This window comes from Stylophora pistillata, chromosome 5 (assembly GCF_964205215.1).
Source record: "Stylophora pistillata chromosome 5, jaStyPist1.2, whole genome shotgun sequence".
Lineage (NCBI taxonomy): Eukaryota > Metazoa > Cnidaria > Anthozoa > Scleractinia > Pocilloporidae > Stylophora > Stylophora pistillata.
In genome coordinates, this window is record NC_142523.1 from 34501071 (window position 1) to 34519167 (window position 18097).

The 18097-nt window shown below is 38.5% G+C and overlaps 1 protein-coding gene and 2 long non-coding RNA genes across 4 annotated transcripts in view; 2 read left to right on the forward strand and 1 right to left on the reverse strand.

Annotated features, from left to right (window-relative positions):
- LOC148731612 (uncharacterized) overlaps positions 1-18097 on the forward strand; it is a 197078-nt gene that overhangs the window by 110850 nt on the left and 68131 nt on the right. The window lies entirely within an intron of this gene.
- On the reverse strand, positions 52-16893 carry LOC148731617 (uncharacterized). 2 transcript variants are annotated; one of them, XM_088759329.1, is made up of 4 exons: positions 10134-10219; positions 9313-9375; positions 6875-6915; positions 52-5711 (listed from the first exon to the last, which is right to left on the reverse strand). In XM_088759329.1, the coding sequence occupies exons 2-4, from the start codon at positions 9358-9360 to the stop codon at positions 914-916; spliced, it is 4887 nt and encodes a 1628-aa protein (XP_088615455.1). In that variant the 5' UTR covers positions 9361-9375; positions 10134-10219; the 3' UTR covers positions 52-913. The 2 variants fall into 2 exon arrangements, with proteins under 2 accessions (XP_088615455.1, XP_088615453.1); XM_088759327.1 differs by lacking the exons at positions 9313-9375; positions 10134-10219 and adding an exon at positions 16823-16893.
- LOC148731618 (uncharacterized) lies at positions 12673-17957 on the forward strand. The gene is made up of 2 exons (XR_016000929.1): positions 12673-13998; positions 17057-17957. It is a non-coding gene; the product is annotated as an uncharacterized LOC148731618 (long non-coding RNA).

Below are 18097 nucleotides of genomic sequence, written 5' to 3' on the forward strand. Positions count from 1 at the left end.
CCACAGCACGCTCCAATAGTAAAATCGAAAGATAATAACCACACAAGGATCTATTTGATACAAAAAAATGTCTGCGTGTTTGAATAAAACATCATCTCTTACAATATCACATTTGACCGCAAAACGAATATATAAACTTACGTAAGCTCTCACAAAAGGCTAATGTATATGTAGTCCGTCATTATTCTAAAGATCGGTGAACTGAGATGCACTGAGTCGAAATCAACCATTACTAGACCTAATCATCCCGATTAAACGAAGCACCTCATACACTCTGTAGTTAACGCGCGAGTTTCATCTCTGAATGTATGAAAAAATAGTAGATAAAGCGTTTGTCTCCAGTTCAACGAAATTTTAAATTCTAAGGTAATACCACAAGGAGTCTCTTAATCTATTACAATACTTTTAAACTTCTCAGACTGAGATCTACAGTGCTATTAAGTCCTGAGCTATTCATTTGGAAACTTTGTCAATTATACTCCTTCTTACAGGAGGAGCCTGTTTTTGGTTTAAGTTCCATCAAGTATAGAACATAACGAAACCACCAGACTACCTTTTACTTTATAAATATACGTTGCTGATAAGAAGAGAGTGATATGTACACAAGCCAATCAATCAAAAGTCATAATTCAGAAGAAGCAGCACTAAATGGCGACTCATAAACGACTTTGTCCTAGACCGTGGGACTGCAAGCAAGGAAACGTCTTTAAACTGTGTCCGATCACAGAGTTTGCAGATCAGGATATAAGAAGCTCAAGTGATATCAAATATAACGAAAATATCAAAACGGTCTAGATTTTGGCGAAACTTCTCCAGAAAAAGGGACAGCAGCGTCTAAAGGCCTTCACCGTTTATAAATTAGCACAGTTTCTAGACTATCTATACGTCCATCTTTTCTTCTTTTCAAAGCAGCTTAACCCTCACTCCACGACGTACCTCCCTTTCTGTTGTAAGAGGTTGCAACTTTAACATGATCAGGTCCCAGTTTTTTCAGATGAATCTCCAGTGCACGCTTATAGTAGTCTTTTGCTTGATCTGTTTCGCCTAGGTCACTGTGTAAAAGACCCAGATTGTTGTAAGAGGTTGCAACATCAACATGATCAGGACCCAGCTTCTTCAGACGAATCTCCAGTGCATGATTATAGTAGTCTTTTGCTTGATCTGTTTCGCCCAGGTCACTGTGTAAAAGACCCAGATTGTTGTAAGAGGCTGCAACATCAACATGATCAGGTCCAAGCTTCTTCAGAAAAATCTCCAGTGCACGCTTATAGTAGTCTTTTGCTTGATCTGTTTCGCCCAGCGCTTTTTGTAAAATACCCAGATTGTTGTAAGAGGTTGCAACATCAACATGATCAGGTCCTAGCTTCTTCAGATGAATCTCCAGTGCACGCTTATAGTAGTCTTTTGCTTGATCTGTTTCGCCCAGGTCACTGTGTAAAATACCCAGATTGTTGTAAGAGGTTGCAACATCAACATGATCAGGTCCCAGCTTCTTCAGACGAATCTCCAGTGCATGATTACAGTAGTCTTTTGCTTGATCTGTTTCGCCCAGGTCACTGTGTAACATACCCAGATTGTTGTAAGAGTCTGCAACCTTAACATGATCAGGTCCCAGCTTCTTCAGACGAATCTCCAGTGCACGCTTATAGTAGTCTTTTGCTTGATCTGTTTCGCCCAGGTCACTGTGTAAAACACCCAGATTGTTGTAAGAGGTTGCAACATCAACATGATCAGGACCTAGCTTCTTCAGACGAATCTCCAGTGCATGATTATAGTAGTCTTTTGCTTGATCTGTTTCGCCCAGGTCACTGTGTAAAAGACCCAGATTGTTGTAAGAGGCTGCAACATCAACATGATCAGGTCCAAGCTTCTTCAGAAAAATCTCCAGTGCACGCTTATAGTAGTCTTTTGCTTGATCTGTTTCGCCCATCGCTTTGTGTAAAATACCCAGATTGTGGTAAGAGGTTGCAACATCAACATGATCAGGTCCTAGCTTCTTCAGATGAATCTCCAGTGCACGCTTATAGTAGTCTTTTGCTTGATCTGTTTCGCCCAGGTCACTGTGTAAACTACCCAGATTGTTGTAAGAGGCTGCAACTTTAACATAATCAGGTCCAAACTTCTTCAGACGAATCTCCAGTGCACGCTTATAGTAGTCTTTTGCTTGATCTGTTTCGCCCAGGTCACTGTGTAAACTACCCAGATTGTTGTAAGAGGCTGCAACATCAACATGATCAGGACCCAGCTTCTTCAGACGAATCTCCAGTGCATGATTATAGTAGTCTTTTGCTTGATCTGTTTCGCCCAGGTCACTATGTAAAAGACCCAGATTGTTGTAAGAGGCTGCAACATCAACATGATCAGGTCCAAGCTTCTTCAGAAAAATCTCCAGTGCACGCTTATAGTAGTCTTTTGCTTGATCTGTTTCGCCCAGCGCTTTTTGTAAAATACCCAGATTGTTGTAAGAGGTTGCAACATCAACATGATCAGGTCCTAGCTTCTTCAGATGAATCTCCAGTGCACGCTTATAGTAGTCTTTTGCTTGATCTGTTTCGCCCAGGTCACTGTGTAAAATACCCAGATTGTTGTAAGAGGTTGCAACATCAACATGATCAGGTCCCAGCTTCTTCAGAGGAATCTCCAGTGCATGATTACAGTAGTCTTTTGCTTGATCTGTTTCGCCCAGGTCACTGTGTAACATACCCAGATTGTTGTAAGAGTCTGCAACCTTAACATGATCAGGTCCCAGCTTCTTCAGACGAATCTCCAGTGCACGCTTATAGTAGTCTTTTGCTTGATCTGTTTCGCCCAGGTCACTGTGTAAAACACCCAGGTTGTTGTAAGAGGTTGCAACATCAACATGATCAGGACCCAGCTTCTTCAGACGAATCTCCAGTGCATGATTATAGTAGTCTTTTGCTTGATCTGTTTCGCCCAGGTCACTGTGTAAAAGACCCAGATTGTTGTAAGAGGCTGCAACATCAACATGATCAGGTCCAAGCTTCTTCAGAAAAATCTCCAGTGCACGCTTATAGTAGTCTTTTGCTTGATCTGTTTCGCCCATCGCTTTGTGTAAAATACCCAGATTGTTGTAAGAGGTTGCAACATCAACATGATCAGGTCCTAGCTTCTTCAGATGAATCTCCAGTGCACGCTTATAGTAGTCTTTTGCTTGATCTGTTTCGCCCAGGTCACTGTGTAAACTACCCAGATTGTTGTAAGAGGCTGCAACTTTAACATAATCAGGTCCAAACTTCTTCAGACGAATCTCCAGTGCACGCTTATAGTAGTCTTTTGCTTGATCTGTTTCGCCCAGGTCACTGTGTAAACTACCCAGACTGTTGTAAGAGGCTGCAACATCAACATGATCAGGTCCCAGCTTCTTCAGACGAATATCCAGTGATTGATAATAGTAGTCTTTTGCTTGATCTGTTTCGCCCAGCGCTTTGTGTAAAATACCCAGATTGTTGTAAGAGGCTGCAACATCAACATGATCAGGTCCTAGCTTCTTCAGCTCAATCTCCAGTGCATGATTATAGTAGTCTTCTGCTTGGTCTGTTTTGCCCAGCTTCTTATGTACAATACCCAAGTTGCTGTAACATGCTGCTTTTTTCAGGTCCTCTCCTTCGTGACTTGATTCAATCATTTTTAACTGCAATTTATAAAAGACTATCGCTGCTCCAAATTCACTGTGGTCATGGCACATGTCACCGAGGGTGCAAAGGCCACCAGCGTAAGAACTCAAAGACTTAAGTGCTCTTTCGGAGAATTCTGGCTTTTCTCTTCTAATTACCACATGTTCAAGTTTTAAGCTTAACATCTTTAAATGGGGAGCTAATTTTGTTCCCACATCAATAGAAGCTAATTTTTCGAATTTTGAGAATGACATTACAGCCCCATATACCACTTCGTAAACTTCATCCTTTGTCCAATCTTTCGTCGCAGATTTAATAACATCGTGAACAATACCATGAGCTCGAATATAGACACCACTCACTTTTTCTTCTTCTTCCTCTTCTTCTTCCTCTTCTTCTTTTTCTTCAGTCAGCAATAATGAACATTGATTCATTCTCATTCTCATCATATCTTCATCTTCAAAATCTTCATCTACTGCTCTGATGTACTCGATAACAGCTTCTTGAAGGATCGGCTGTAATGCACACACAGAGAGAAAATTGAAGATGTGATGGAAAATTATATCGTCCGCCATCGCCTTTTCGACAGCGAGTGTTATTGCTTTGGTCATGGAGTTTGGATAGCTTGGATTGCTCTCAGCAAGTCTGATTTCAGTAGCACTTCGTTTCCCCTCTTCCAATTTCTTCAGGTAGTCGCTCCAGCCAAACTTCGAGGATACCTTACTCTGACGAACCTGCCGCACATACGTGGCTGCAGCCGCTAGGGCAAGTGGCTGGTAGTCTAATACCTTAGCAACTTCTTTCTCTATGTCATTAATTGGGATATCAGAAAGAATGCTTAGCAAAGAGCATGCGTCGTTAGGTTGCATTCCTGCACTGACGGAAAGGTTTTGTACGGAAGAGCTTGTTAACGGCATAGACGCAGTGCCCTGCGTTGTTATTAGCATCTGGCCCCTTGCCCACACCTCGTTTCCTGCATCAGGCAAAAGACCGCTTGAAAGAGAGTTCCCATTGTCAACTACCACCAGCCATGAAGTGTAATGCTTAATTTTTGCACTTATTAGGGACTTGAGATATGAAATCTTCTCGTCTGTGTTCAAATCCTTCGAGCCGTAAGTGTTTGTTATTTCATATCCGGGACATTTGCAATGTTGAGCAAAATCGACATACGAATTCAAAATTGTTTCTGGGCTTTCAGCATTCAGTGTCATGACAAATGAAGCTGCGAAAGGTGTTTCTTTGACTTCGTCGTAGAATCGCTTGGCTGCTAAACGGGCCAGCTGAGATTTGCCACTTCCTGGATTTCCTGACAAATACAGTATGCTCATCCCATCATCGGTGCGTTTTAATGTTTGCAGGTTTCGCATAATTTCATCAACTTCAGATTCTCGAGCAGCGATGTCGTGTGTTGGTTTAGGAGGGAGAATGCAAAATGGAGAGACCTCTTCGTGTAACTGTTCTTGCAAGGCAAGCCTCTGTTCTTCTTTTACTTGAAGTTCCTTTTCCTTCTCTTTAAGTTTTTGTCTCAGGTTGCTAACCTCCCTTAAAACTTCACTTAACTCCTCTGTGGGGAAGGTTGTTTGATTTTGGACCTCATTGATTTTTAATGTGGGAAGACCGAGGGCGACGAATGCAGTTTTCACCCGGGATATAACAATATTGAAATCTCGGTCAGAGAGTTGGCCTGCTTCGTCGTGTGCGATTTCATTCCGGATATTTCTTAGATCATGAATGTTTGATCGAACCACTGAGTTGAGACCGTGGATACAATCTGAAAAAAGAATAGCGTAAAACAGCATGGTACAATCCCATTCAGCTCTATCGCCATTCTGCATGGTTGATAACAGCAGAGCGTTTTTGCTTCTCTTCTTAGGGGACTCCCCATTCCAAAAGTCCATTCCATTTTTAGGTTGATCTTTCCATTCTCCTAGTCTTGTCTTGTGGCGACTGTCCCATTCTTGTTTAAAGATTCTTCGCAGACCCTCTGTTATAATATCAGTGACAACGTAACAAATCCTGAAGTAATTTAGCTGCTCTTCCTTGTATTCAAATGCAGCGGCCATTTCTTGTTTGAACCTGCGCAAAACCAAAGTTTTGTTAATAGGCATCGGGGTTGTCTTTGCAAATGGTATATGTGTCAAGATCTAGCGATACGGGCTTAGACATGTTTTTTTAGGAAAGGGGTGGGTCAGAGACAAGGAAGTTTATTTCCTTTATTCACAGGGTGGGGCTAAATTAACGCTAGGACTAAGGATATGAAGGAAAATTGAGCAGCAAAGAATCAAGGCTACTTTTTAACAACTTCACATAATTTTATTTTTCTCAATATAATTTGAATATATCAACAAAGTTGAAATGGTAAATTGGCCACCGTTACGATTATAAAAGCTGACGTTTCGAGCGTTAGCTCTTCGTCGGAGCGAAGGGCTAACGCTCGAAACGTCAGCTTTTATAATCGTAACGGTGGCCAATTTACCATTTCAACGTTGTTGATATATTCAAATTATTTCGTTACCCCCACCGACGCAGCCTCAAACAGATTCTTTAGAAACTATCAGCCTTTATTTTTTTTTTCTCATCCGAAGAAGCAAACGAAGTTAACTCTGATTTTACTAATTTTTGTTCAAATATGCGACTTAAAGAAAATCGATCACCTAACTCGTCAATTCCGCGTTAACTTTCCTGCAAAAATTGATATCGCACGAATCCCTCGTCAGCTGCAGGTAATGAATTCTCCTATAATAAAGAAAAAGTTTAAAGCATCAGGAATACTGTCTAAGTCTGAGAACTGATGGTCAAAGTCAATAATTTTTAAGCTATACGAATTTTTTTCCCTCTTTTCAGTTTATCTTTTTTGCGTCTGAGTTAATTAGTTATGATAATCTTACTTAATACGGTCTCTTGACATTGAATTCCATTCTCTCATCTTACTTTCTAGTGATCAATAAAGAATCGCTTCTCACTTCATTCAAGTATGATAGCGTAAAGTGAAAACCAGCCATCACTCTTAGATAAATACTAGAGAACTTTGCCAAACTGAGCCGAAATATATTCCCAGCGTACTGTATAAAATGATGCACACCACACGTGACGGTTAGCTTTAATTTACGTCAACTCGTGAACGGAGGTTTCTCCACGAATGGAAACTATCACTCTGAAGCTATAGATCGATAAGAAAAGCAAATTGAGAAAAAAGTTACCTGGAACTCACTTGAATCAGTACTTTAGATAATACATACCGTTCTGGAAGTTTGAGAAACCTTTGGAATACTTTAACTGTCTGCAATCAAAGGTTGAATAGTGAAGAATCATTGACATGCATTTAAAGCTGCACACAGCAGCATATCCGGTGTTTTATGTATCATAAGCTAAATAACGCTGGCATTGTGATTGGTTCTTACCAATGATCTATTGGCGGACAGACGCATTTATCATATAAAACAATCAGAATTCTAGCGCATTAGATCATATCCACATGTATTTTTCGCTATATAAGTAATAATAAATTGGATACGTCTGATGCACGATCCTCGCAGTAGATAGCGCTACTTAAGCAATAGCGAAAATCAGACCTGAAAAAAATCAGGCCTGTACGGGATTCGAACCACTTACCTCTGCGATACTAGTGCAGCGCTCTACCAATTGAGCTAACAAGCCAACTGGGAGCAGGCCGTTAAGTTGATTAGTAATAAACCCGTGAACGTGATAAATCAGATGCAATGAAATATATGAGGTTCATATATTTTAAACTGCGGTATTAGATACGTATGATGCACGATCCTCGCAGTAAATAGCGCTTTTTAAGCAATAGCGAAAATCAGACCTGAAAGATCAGGTCTGTTCAGGATTCGAACCACTGACCTCTGCGATAGTAGTGCAGCGCTCTACCAATTGAGCTAACAAGCCAATTTATCACTTTCACGGGTTTATAACGAATCAACTTAACGGCCTGCTCCCAGTTGGCTTGTTAGCTCTATTGCTAAAACATTAGATGATTCTCCCAGCAAAATTTCTCGAGATTTAATGAACTTGTGGCAGCCGTATTCCGCTGCTTTTTGCCCCTTGCGTTTTTCATAATTACTGTCAACTTAACTAAACAGTTCCGTCTTTTGTTCATTTGATACGGTCAGCATATTAGACAATGGATCATATCAGTTAGAGTATCAAAAGAACGTAAGGTCACAAACATCTCTTTTTTAACTTAAAGCGACGATAGTAGAAGTCGCAGTGCAATTTCATCTTTTTGCTAAAATAGTTTTCTGTATTACGCTCCTTCTCCTGCAGCGTGTTTCATATCAAGATAAGTATTCTACAATGTTCGCTTGTTTCTTTTTCGTTTGAAACGAGTTGTATCTGCTACGCATAACTTTCAGGTAAGTGAATTAAAGTTTGCTTCACGTTGTCAAAGTTCTAGAAACTTTTCGTGAGGTAATAATACTTTGTAAGCAATAAAGAATATATGCTGCTTTCTGTAGTCAACAAAACACTTGAGGAACTCGCATGCGAAAGGTAATCTGGCTTCGTCGCAATGCACATCAGTCACGTCTCTAAGCAAGACAGGACAAGAGACTTCGAGAGATTTAATTGGAAGGCCGCACAATACTTATAAAGCGATGATCGAATAATTTTGACGCCATATCAGTGGGCCATTTGAACTACTTTTGTTTTGCTGAAGTAAGAAAGACAGGTTTTTGGATTACGTCAGTTAAGAGAAAATAGTTTGTATATTCCTGGTTACTTTTTTTCGCACTCACTCAAACAAACTTTGATCGTTGAAAAATAGTCAACTTGAATGAAAGGATAACTTAAACTGAAAATAGAGCTGGTAAAGACCTTCTTCTACTTGAGCTATATAATCCATTTGAAATAAGAAGCAACCTGCTTTGAAGTATTGAATATCATTCGGTGCCCGACCAAACATAGAAGTTCTTTTGTTGAGTTGCTAAACTCAGAATATTAGATTAAAGAAATTACAAAGCATAACAAAATAACATAAATAACATCTTTATTGGTGTAGGGGAATTTTCGTTAAGGAAGATGGGAGAAATCACGGTTAAATTCCATCTTGTTACGGTCTCATGGAGCTCCTTCTCTTCCAATATAGCAATTCTAGGAAGTAGTTTTCGTTTGAAAAGAGTTGTATCTGCTACTGATAAATGTCATGCAAATGAAACTAAGGTACTTGCTCCTGCCAAGTTTTGGAAACTTTTTGGTGGTGATTGATCATCTGCGATAAAGAATATAGGCTGCTTTCTGTAGTCAACAAAACAATCGACGAACGCGAAAGCGAAAACTTCTTTGGCCTTCAGGCAGAACACCTTATCTACCTTGCTTTGGTTTGATTCTTTGTCCATCATCTCTCCGCAGCAAACAACACTAGGATGTGCCTCGACACGTTAACCTTAATTATTTTTCGAAGTTCTTTCGCTCTACAAAGTCTGGAAAATTCGTCATTAAGTTGGGTACGATAACCTTACTTAGCGTGGAAGAAGTGAGACGGGGGGGTAAGATGGAGCTTACCCCACCCCCACTCCCTCCCTGTTCACATTTAATTACAATTCCATATGTATTATTTGCTTCTAGACCATTCCGAAAGAATATTGTACACCGCACCGCAATGCGCTATATAAGTAAAATAATAAAGTTGTAATAATCATTATCATTAAGTGATAGTTACCTCCAAATGTGATTCACATGAAATCGATGCCAGTGATTTGTCCAACATACACAAATAGAAAAACTGAAACAAAAAATGCGTGCGTAAGATTACGCAATCGGAAAGAGAATAAGTAAGAAAGAAAACCGACGCAAGGACAATATCAACGTTCCTTTCGTAGTCTGCATACATGGATAACAACAAAGCGCAAAACAGACATGATAACCGCGGATTAGACTGGCTTGATGTGTGCCCAATGAAAAATATGAACAGTGTTGCGAGGGAACCTGCACTAAAAACCCGAGCGAGTCACGTATGGTTGACATATTTTTTGCTGCAGTTCTCTTCATTAGGTTGATGAGACTTGAAACAAACGCGCTTGAGATCAGTCAAGGATAACATTTGAGGCGGATCGTAAGTAGTTGCAAAATTTGAAATCCCAACGGTGACAGGACTTTGATTATTAGTGGCAAGGAAACTTTAGTTTTACTAGTCTATTCAAGCTTGTATCTAAACTATTTTCCAAATAGCCATTCGAGTTCATTCGATAAGTTGATACAGTCACCAAATGTTGTCATAAAATCGTGAGGCGTATCCCTGAAATAGCATCACTAACATTTTCATAAAACAATATTTCAAGGATGGGACAAGAAAGCGTGGTGAAACTTCACGCTGGCCGATCTTTCTTCCCCTCCAAACAGTCGTGAAATCTTTTAAAGCGAATGTCGCATCCATCTAAGGATGGAAAGTTACCTGGCCTAGTTTGAACTTATTTTAAACTCGCTTGAAAGGAGTTGTAGTTTTGGTTATTCGTTAGTGCAACTGAAATAAAGTAATCTTACCGTTGTCAATTCAGACACCTCAGAGCGAGGCAGTAGTACTTCTTTTACGATAAAGAAAAGAGGCTGCTCTCCGTGATCGAAAAAGCACCCTACAAACACGAAAGAGAAAGCTAATTAATCTGGCTTCAACCCCAAACACATTAATCACGTCTATGAATAGCTGCACCCTGTAGGCTATACATCAATTGTTTTACTGAAAACCATTAATTAAATTCGCTTCATTTGTTATGATGTTTGGTCTATTATCATCCAAGAGAAAAAATTACGCTTAAATGTGTCTTAAACCGTTAATCAGTATTATCTTGTATGCTTCTTTCACTTGACATAAGAGCGGAATTTGAGACTGATGGCTACAAAAATTGTAAATATCTGGAAATATATCTGAGTTTCTTAAACATCTTTAAATTTTCTAAAAATCTCGTACAATTCTTGGTATCACAAAAGATCCTTTGATTCAAGTATTTTAGAAGGAGGAAAGTGACTTTAAATGTTTTTTATTCAACTTTATACTAATAATTTTGGGAATTTTCCATGTATCATCCGCATATCCAGTCTTTTCCCCATTTTTAATAAGACAGAAACTTTATTCATTGAAGCACCTCTCATATAGTAAGAGTGCCGGTAATTTAAAATGAAAAAGTATTGTATTGTAAGTTCTGAGGCAAGAGGGGGGGGGAGCTGTTCCAAAACAAACATTTTAAAGGAGCATTGTCACCCCCTCTCCCCTGTCTCCTTCTTATAACGTATAGTAACAGTCGAAGCAAAACCCGCCAAATCGCTCAAATTGGCCATTTAGAGCCACAGAAACGACAATGCACAGCAAGTGAGGTAGGTTTCCATTTATTTTGAGCTTTAACTCAGAAATTTCATGATATAAGTTTACGATAATAGGACTCTTCAATATTCTCCCATACATTCCTTTATATTTCGAATAAACAACCAGACTCCTCGCATGTCTGGGCTCCCTGTGCTCACATGTGCCGAATTTAATGCATGAATTACAGGAAATTATTATAATTCATTTATTATCCACAAATCGCCACGAATTCTATGAATGCCATGCGCGAAAAAGCCAAAACAGCACAAAAAAAATGGTGGGAGACAAAGGAATTTGTAGTTCTTGCTTTGAAAAGACAAGATACAGTTGTTTGATGTGCGGTAATTACTTTTGTATGAGGTGTTCGGTTTTTTAAAACGAAGACGGCACTCCTGGGTGGAAAGTAGGAAACTCTGTGGCATATTGTGGGTCGTGTTTCAGTGAAATGATAGAACGTGGATCATGTGAAAGTATCATGACGAAAAGCTAAGATAAGGAAGCAAAACCAAACAGCAAAACAAGAGCATCAGTGAAGCAATTAAGCAAACACTCAATAGACGTCTTCGTCTAGAAAATAAGTAGTGCGCCTGGGAATATCGACAGCGAACAGAGTTGAATTCTATAATTAAACTATAATTAACTCTGCAATTAATTGATATAATTAATATAATTAATATAATTAATAATTAATATAATTAACTCTGCTATAATTAACTCTATAATTAATTCGGCACATGTGAGCACAGGGAGCCCAGACAAGCGACGAGTCTGGTTGTTTATTCCAAATATAAAGGAATGTATGGGAGAATATTGAAGAGTCCTATTATCGTAAACTTATATCATGAAATTTCTGAGTTAAAGCTCAAAATAAATGGAAATTGAACTATAATTAACTCTGATCTGAGCGTTCTATCGAGATGGTTCTCAATGAATTTTTTACAAATTAATGCCGCCAAAACGCAAGCTATCGCTATTGGCCCGTCTTCATACCAGTATGATTTCCATCTTAATGATTCTAATGTCCATACAAAGGACACACTCAAAATCCTTGGGGTGGTCCTAGATAGCAAATTAACATTTAAAGCGCACATAAAGCAACAGCTGAGTAAGGGATGCGCAAAGGCATCGGCTTTGCGGAGAATACGTAAGTTTATTTCAAAGGACGTGTTAGTTCGATTATATAAGGCCTATGTTCTCCCTCATCTTGAGTACGGCAGTCCCCTTTTACTGGGAGTAGGTAACGCGGAGACTACTAAAATAGAGACAACTAATTACTTTATATTAAGAACTATATTAGGCTTCTCGAGGTCTGTGTCATACGACTTCCTCCTCAAGTTGGCCGACATTAAGTCTTTGGAGAATCGTAGGCAATTCCAATCGTTAGTTATGTTATATAAGTGCTTGTATGATAAGGGGGCTCCTTATATAAGTGATTTTTTTCATTTTAGAAATGTACCGTATAGTTTACGCGGGCTCAGTACAAGGCTAGATTTACCTCCTTTTAATCTTGAGTTTTTACATCGGTCTTTTTCATTTTTAGCTGGTAAACTTTGGAATGCGCTACCTCCTAGACTCAGAGAATCTCAAGATATTGTCTCATTCAAGCGTTCTCTTAAAGCCCACATGGCTTAGTGGTAGTGATTGTAAATATCGTTATTGTTAATATTGTAACTTTTTATTGATAGCTCTTACCAATGATCTTCGATCCTGTTTTTAGTTATTTAATAGATCTACTTATTATTTGTATTCTTACAGAAATTATGTTTTATTTCTAATTGTACCTACACGTACACGTTTTAACGAGAACTTCTGTACTCCTAGGTGTCATGTGTTTAAATAAAGGATTGATTGATTGATTGATTGAATTCGACTGAGTTGAATTCGACGTAGTAGTAATAGTAGTAGTAAAACTTTATTAAAAGTGTCAAGAGCCGTCTAGCAAGGGAAAAATCCCTTACTAATTTGGGGACACTAAAAAAGAAAAAAGACTAGGAGCTATTTACAGTAGTATAGATATCAAAACTAAGAGAAAATCTATAGTTAACTAGTTACGGGATTTGTAATAAAAATATATAAAATTCATGAGGAGCAGAGGCTATAGCGCGTGCAGCAATCATCCAAGAGCTCACTTATACTGAGTTGGCGTATCTTGCCTTTGAACGACTTGAATCAAATTGAACGACGTTTGAATCAAATGCCGTATTTAACTATTTTAGTTGACTGAAATAGGAGTTAAGTTCGGCACATGTGAAATTCAACGTTTGAACTGGGCCTAAGCAATAAAACTGACTAAATTGACTGTATTTAACGACCATACAGAACTAAAGTCTTTTTGTACTAGATGAGGGTTTTCATTCAGCAAATAAAGAATCGTCATAATTCCGTCCAGTTGATAAACAGTAGCCTGTGTACAGGCCTCTACTTTCCAGAGTTAAGAAAACTCTGGAAGGAATCGGGATTTTAGAGGGGAGGGGAGGTGCAGCTGTTTAGAAGCTAATAAACAAGAACATGAAAGTGAAACTGATTAGTTACAAACTGTGACCTTCAGAAATAATCTCTAGACATTGCATCATTCTTTATGGCATCTTTAAAGCCACAAACGTCAGACTTGCGATTTCTGCGCTGATCCGTTGAGTTTATAGGCAGAGCTACTTAATGGAGGTTGAGTCAAAATATAGAGCAAATCTAAATTCTGTTCGAGAATGTGTTGATCAAAGTCCTTTTCAGAGCAGCAACAAGGATAAGACTCCACATTTAAGCCTCTTTAGAGAATGTAAATATCTGTTGTCTGAAACAACTACTAAAATCGGTTCTGAATTTCTTTTAGGCGTCAAAATTCCAACCAGACAAGACAAGAAACTTAAAATTGCTCATCCGCAACCAGCCTTCAACTTGTAAACAGGAACACGAAAGTGAAACCAGTGTGTTACCTATTGTGACCTTAGCCTTGAAATAATAATCCCACGACACGCGTCTTTTAACAGCAAATGCGCTGATCCGTTACGTGTAAATAGAACTATTTCATCGGAATGGCGGACGTTGGAGGAGGTAAGTCAAAAAATGAAAAAGTGGTAGAGCAAAGCACATCAGTTCTTCCCCGGTCCCTTGGGCAATATTTCAAGAAATTCTCGAAGCGGTTCTATTAATACAAAGCAGATAAAGGGCAACACTAGGGGAATACTAAACGTTGAATGATTTACCGCCTGCTCTCGTGTTTGGTGTGATATTTCAAGTAATAGGAGTCAGTAAGTTCTTGAACAGAGGTCAACCATATTCGAATGTCCTCTTCTAGAAGGTTCTGATTAAAGTCCCTTTACAGAACGGCATTGTAACAATTTATGAAGTAAAAAATGAAAAAAGCACTAAACTGAGCCTTTCACCGAAAGGAAAATTTTTGAACGAACAGTTTACTGTTCAGTTCACCGGTTATCTTCAGCGACAACATTCAGCATTTTACTTATAGTAAAATGTAGAGCCAGCTGAAGGTATATAGGGTTAGAAAATTAGGGGGAAACGTGTCTGGAAAACGATGATGCAGAGAAGATCTTAATCGACTGCGGAGTTGTCTGTGTCAATTTCTTTCTACGGTTTTACCTTAGACAACAGACATTCGAAAATCTTCCCATCTTCAAAACATACCTAACGTGCTTATTGGCAAGAAACCTAACGATCTTCGTTCGTGATCAATCTCGAGAGCAAAGACATGTAGCTCTTGCTGTTGCCGAAGACAGGTAGATGTTTAGTTTAAATTTCATAATTGGCAAGTCCTGGCCCTTTACGGAAACAACTAAATTACACTCTGACATAATGTACTTACCAGTGAGACTTATTTCAGTGCTTTGATACGGTCAGCATATTAGACAATGGATCATATCAGTTAGAGTATCAAACGAACGTAAGGTCATAAACATTTCTTTTCTAACTTAACGCGACGATAGCAGAAGTCGCAGCGCAATTTTATCTTTTTACTAAACTAGTTTTCTGTATTACGCTCCTTCTCCTGCAACGTGTTTCGTATCAAGATAAGTATTCTACAATGTTCGCTTGTTTCTTTTTCGTTTGAAACGAGTTGTATCTGCTACTCATAACTTTCAGGTAAGTGAATTAAAGTTTGCTTCACGTTGTCAAAATTCTAGAAACTTTTTTCGTGAGGCAATAATACCTTATCAGCGATAAAGAATATAGGCTGCTTTCTGTAGTCAACAAAACATTTGAGGAACTAGCATGCGAAAGCTAATCTGGTTTCGTCGCAATGCACATTAATCACGTCTCTAAGCAAGACAGGACAAGAGACTTCGAGAGATTTAATTGGAAGACCGCACAATACTTATAAAGCGATGATCGAATACTTATGACGCCATATCAATGCGCCATTTGAACTGCTTTTGTTTTGCTGAGGTAAGAAAGACAAGTTTTTGGGTTACGTCAGTTAAGAGAAAATAGTTTGTATTTTCCTGGTTACGTTTCTTTGCGATCACCCAAACAAACTTTGATCGTTGAAAAAATAGTCAACTTGAATAAAAGGATGACTTAAACTGAAAATAGAGCTGGTAAAGACCTTCTTTAGCTTCAGCTAAGAAATCTATTTGAAATAACAAGCAACCTGCTTTGAAGTATTGAAGATATTCGGTGCCCAACCAAACATAGGAGTTCTTTTGTTGAATATACATTTTCATTGATTGAGGGGAATTTGTGTTAAGGAAGAAGGAAGAAATCATAGTTAAATTTCATCTTGTTACGGTCTCATGAAGCTCCTTTACTTCCAATATAGCAATTCTAAGAAGTATTTTTCGTATAAAAAGAGTTGTATCTGCTACTCATAACTTTCATCCAAATGAAATTATGATACTTGCTACTGCCAAGTTTTGGAAACTTTTCGTGAGATGGTGATTTATCATTTGCTATAAAAAATATAGACTGCTTTCCGTATTCTAGAGAACACTTGACGAATTCGAAAGCGAAAACTTATTTGGCTTCGAGGCAAGGCACAAATAGTTGCACCCTGCAGGTTTAATATCAATTGTTGTACTGACAGCTATTGAATTCACTTTGGTTTGATCCTTGTTCCATTATCTGTCCGGACCAAAATAACACTTTGATTGGCTCTAAAAAAGTCTGAAAAATTATTCGCCAACGTGTGTGAAATAACCCGTACTTAGCTTAAAAAGCGAAAGGGAGGAAAGATGGAGAGCTTATCCAGCCCCCCCCCCCCTCCCCCTCTCTCGGTCCTCCCTGTTTCACATTTAATATTTAATTAGAGTTCCTTAAGGAATATTTTCTTCTATGCCCGCTCGAAAGAGTATTGGTATAAATTAGACGCACCTAATGCGATATAGAAGTAAAATAAGAAAGTTATTATTATTATTATTATTACAAAGCGATAGTTAGTTCGAAATGCGATTTACATGAAGTCGTTGCCAGTGATTTGTCAAATGTACACAGATAGAAACACTGAGACAAACAGAATGCGTGCCAAAAAAAATCGAAAGGAGAGGCTGGAAATATAAAGCACAAAAGAAAGCCGACGAAAGGACAATATTAACGTCCTTCTCGTAGTCTGGATACATGGATAATAACAACGCGCAAAACTGACACGATTAGCTTGATATCAGCGCGGATAAAATGAGAGGGGACCCGCACTGAGAGCCCAAGCGATTCACTTGACGTTGAAATATTTTTTTTTGCTGCAGTTCTCTTCGTAAACTTCATGAGACTTTAGATAAACACGGCTGTAAGAGTCTGATAGAGGATCAAGAATTACAATTGAGGCGATCGAGTCATAAGTATCTACGGGGATAGGACTTTAACGATTATAGGCAAACAAATATAGTTTTTCCAGTCTATTTAAGCTTATATCATCTTCAAAACATACCCAATATACTAAATGGCAAGGAAGTACGTGATCCTCTATCCCGAGCGAAGACTGGTATCTCATGTTGTTTCCTAAAAGGGAACGGTAGATAATTCGTTTCAGTTTCATAATAAGCAATCCTGGTCCGCTACGGAAACAACTAAATTACACAATGACATAATGTACTTACCAGCGAGGCTTGTCCCAGTGCCTTGAGGAACAAATAATGCTGATTAATGCTATTATTTGTCTTAGGATCTTTTAACTGCTGTTGTGGATCGTGATGGGCTCGCACGAAGAAGACTGCAAGCCGTTTGCTTTCAATCGAAACTTTCTTATCTACATCGGAGGTGTAAACAAAGTGAATTATGCGACAAAACTTCAATATAAATATACTTAACGGCAATGAAGAGCAAGATACCTTCTATACTTCTATACTACTATTTATGGGATTGCAGAAGAACTCAAATATTACCCTATATAACTGGCTTCAAATTAAAGGTTAAAAATAAGTTTGAAATAGAAAAATATGTGTGTATGAAGAGTAATACTTTAGATAAATTTCATAAAAAGTGGCTAATAAATAAGTGACTGGTTAAGCTAATTGCAATACTAGAAGTAGTAATATCTGTGTTAGTATGTTATAGTATAGTGTATTACAATACTGTAAAACTAGTAACAGTGGTACTTAGTAGTAATAGTAGTGTAATAATTTAGTAATAACAGTGCGTAGTGTACCAATTTGAATGTAACCTGTGTGATACAGGGAGGTATGTTGGTTACACACGCGGGCATTTATATGCCCGCGTGGATAGCCATAAGAGCACGTCATCTTCAGTACGCAAGCACGACGACATCGACCAGGCAGGTGCTGTCCCTGAGGACCTTCTTAGCTGTTTCAAAGTTCTCAAAAAGTGCATGAAGAAATTCGATTGTCTTGTTAACGAGATGCTTTACATCAAACAGTTAACACCGAGTTGTAACGTGCAAACGGATTCTATCCGTGCTAAAGTATTTGTGTAGCTACCTCCCCTATGTAAATTATTTGTATTTCTTGAACTCGCATTTGTTAATTCTATTTTCATTTGTACCCTTGATAATGGCGTAATGAAGTCGCCGAAACGTCGGGATATTATATCGCTCGTTTTTACCTGTCTATGTGTATAGTTTGTTTTGATTTTCGGTCCATCACTCCCTACCGCAATATAATACAGAGATTTAAGGCGCTTTGAACCGCTTGTTTTATGAATTTTAAAAATTATTACTCTTTTCGACAACGGAGGCAGCTATCTAGAC

Coding starts and splice junctions, on each gene's coding strand:
- LOC148731617 (XM_088759327.1), bottom strand. CDS start 16,885: ATGAGATACCAGTCTTCGCTCGGGATAGAGGATCACGTACTTCCTTGC. Junction 6,916..16,822: donor CTTGCCATTTAGTATATTGG/GTATGTTTTGAA, acceptor CTTTGATTGCAG/ACAGTTAAAGTATTCCAAAG. Junction 5,712..6,874: donor TTTCTCAAACTTCCAGAACG/GTATGTATTATC, acceptor GGTTTTGCGCAG/GTTCAAACAAGAAATGGCCG.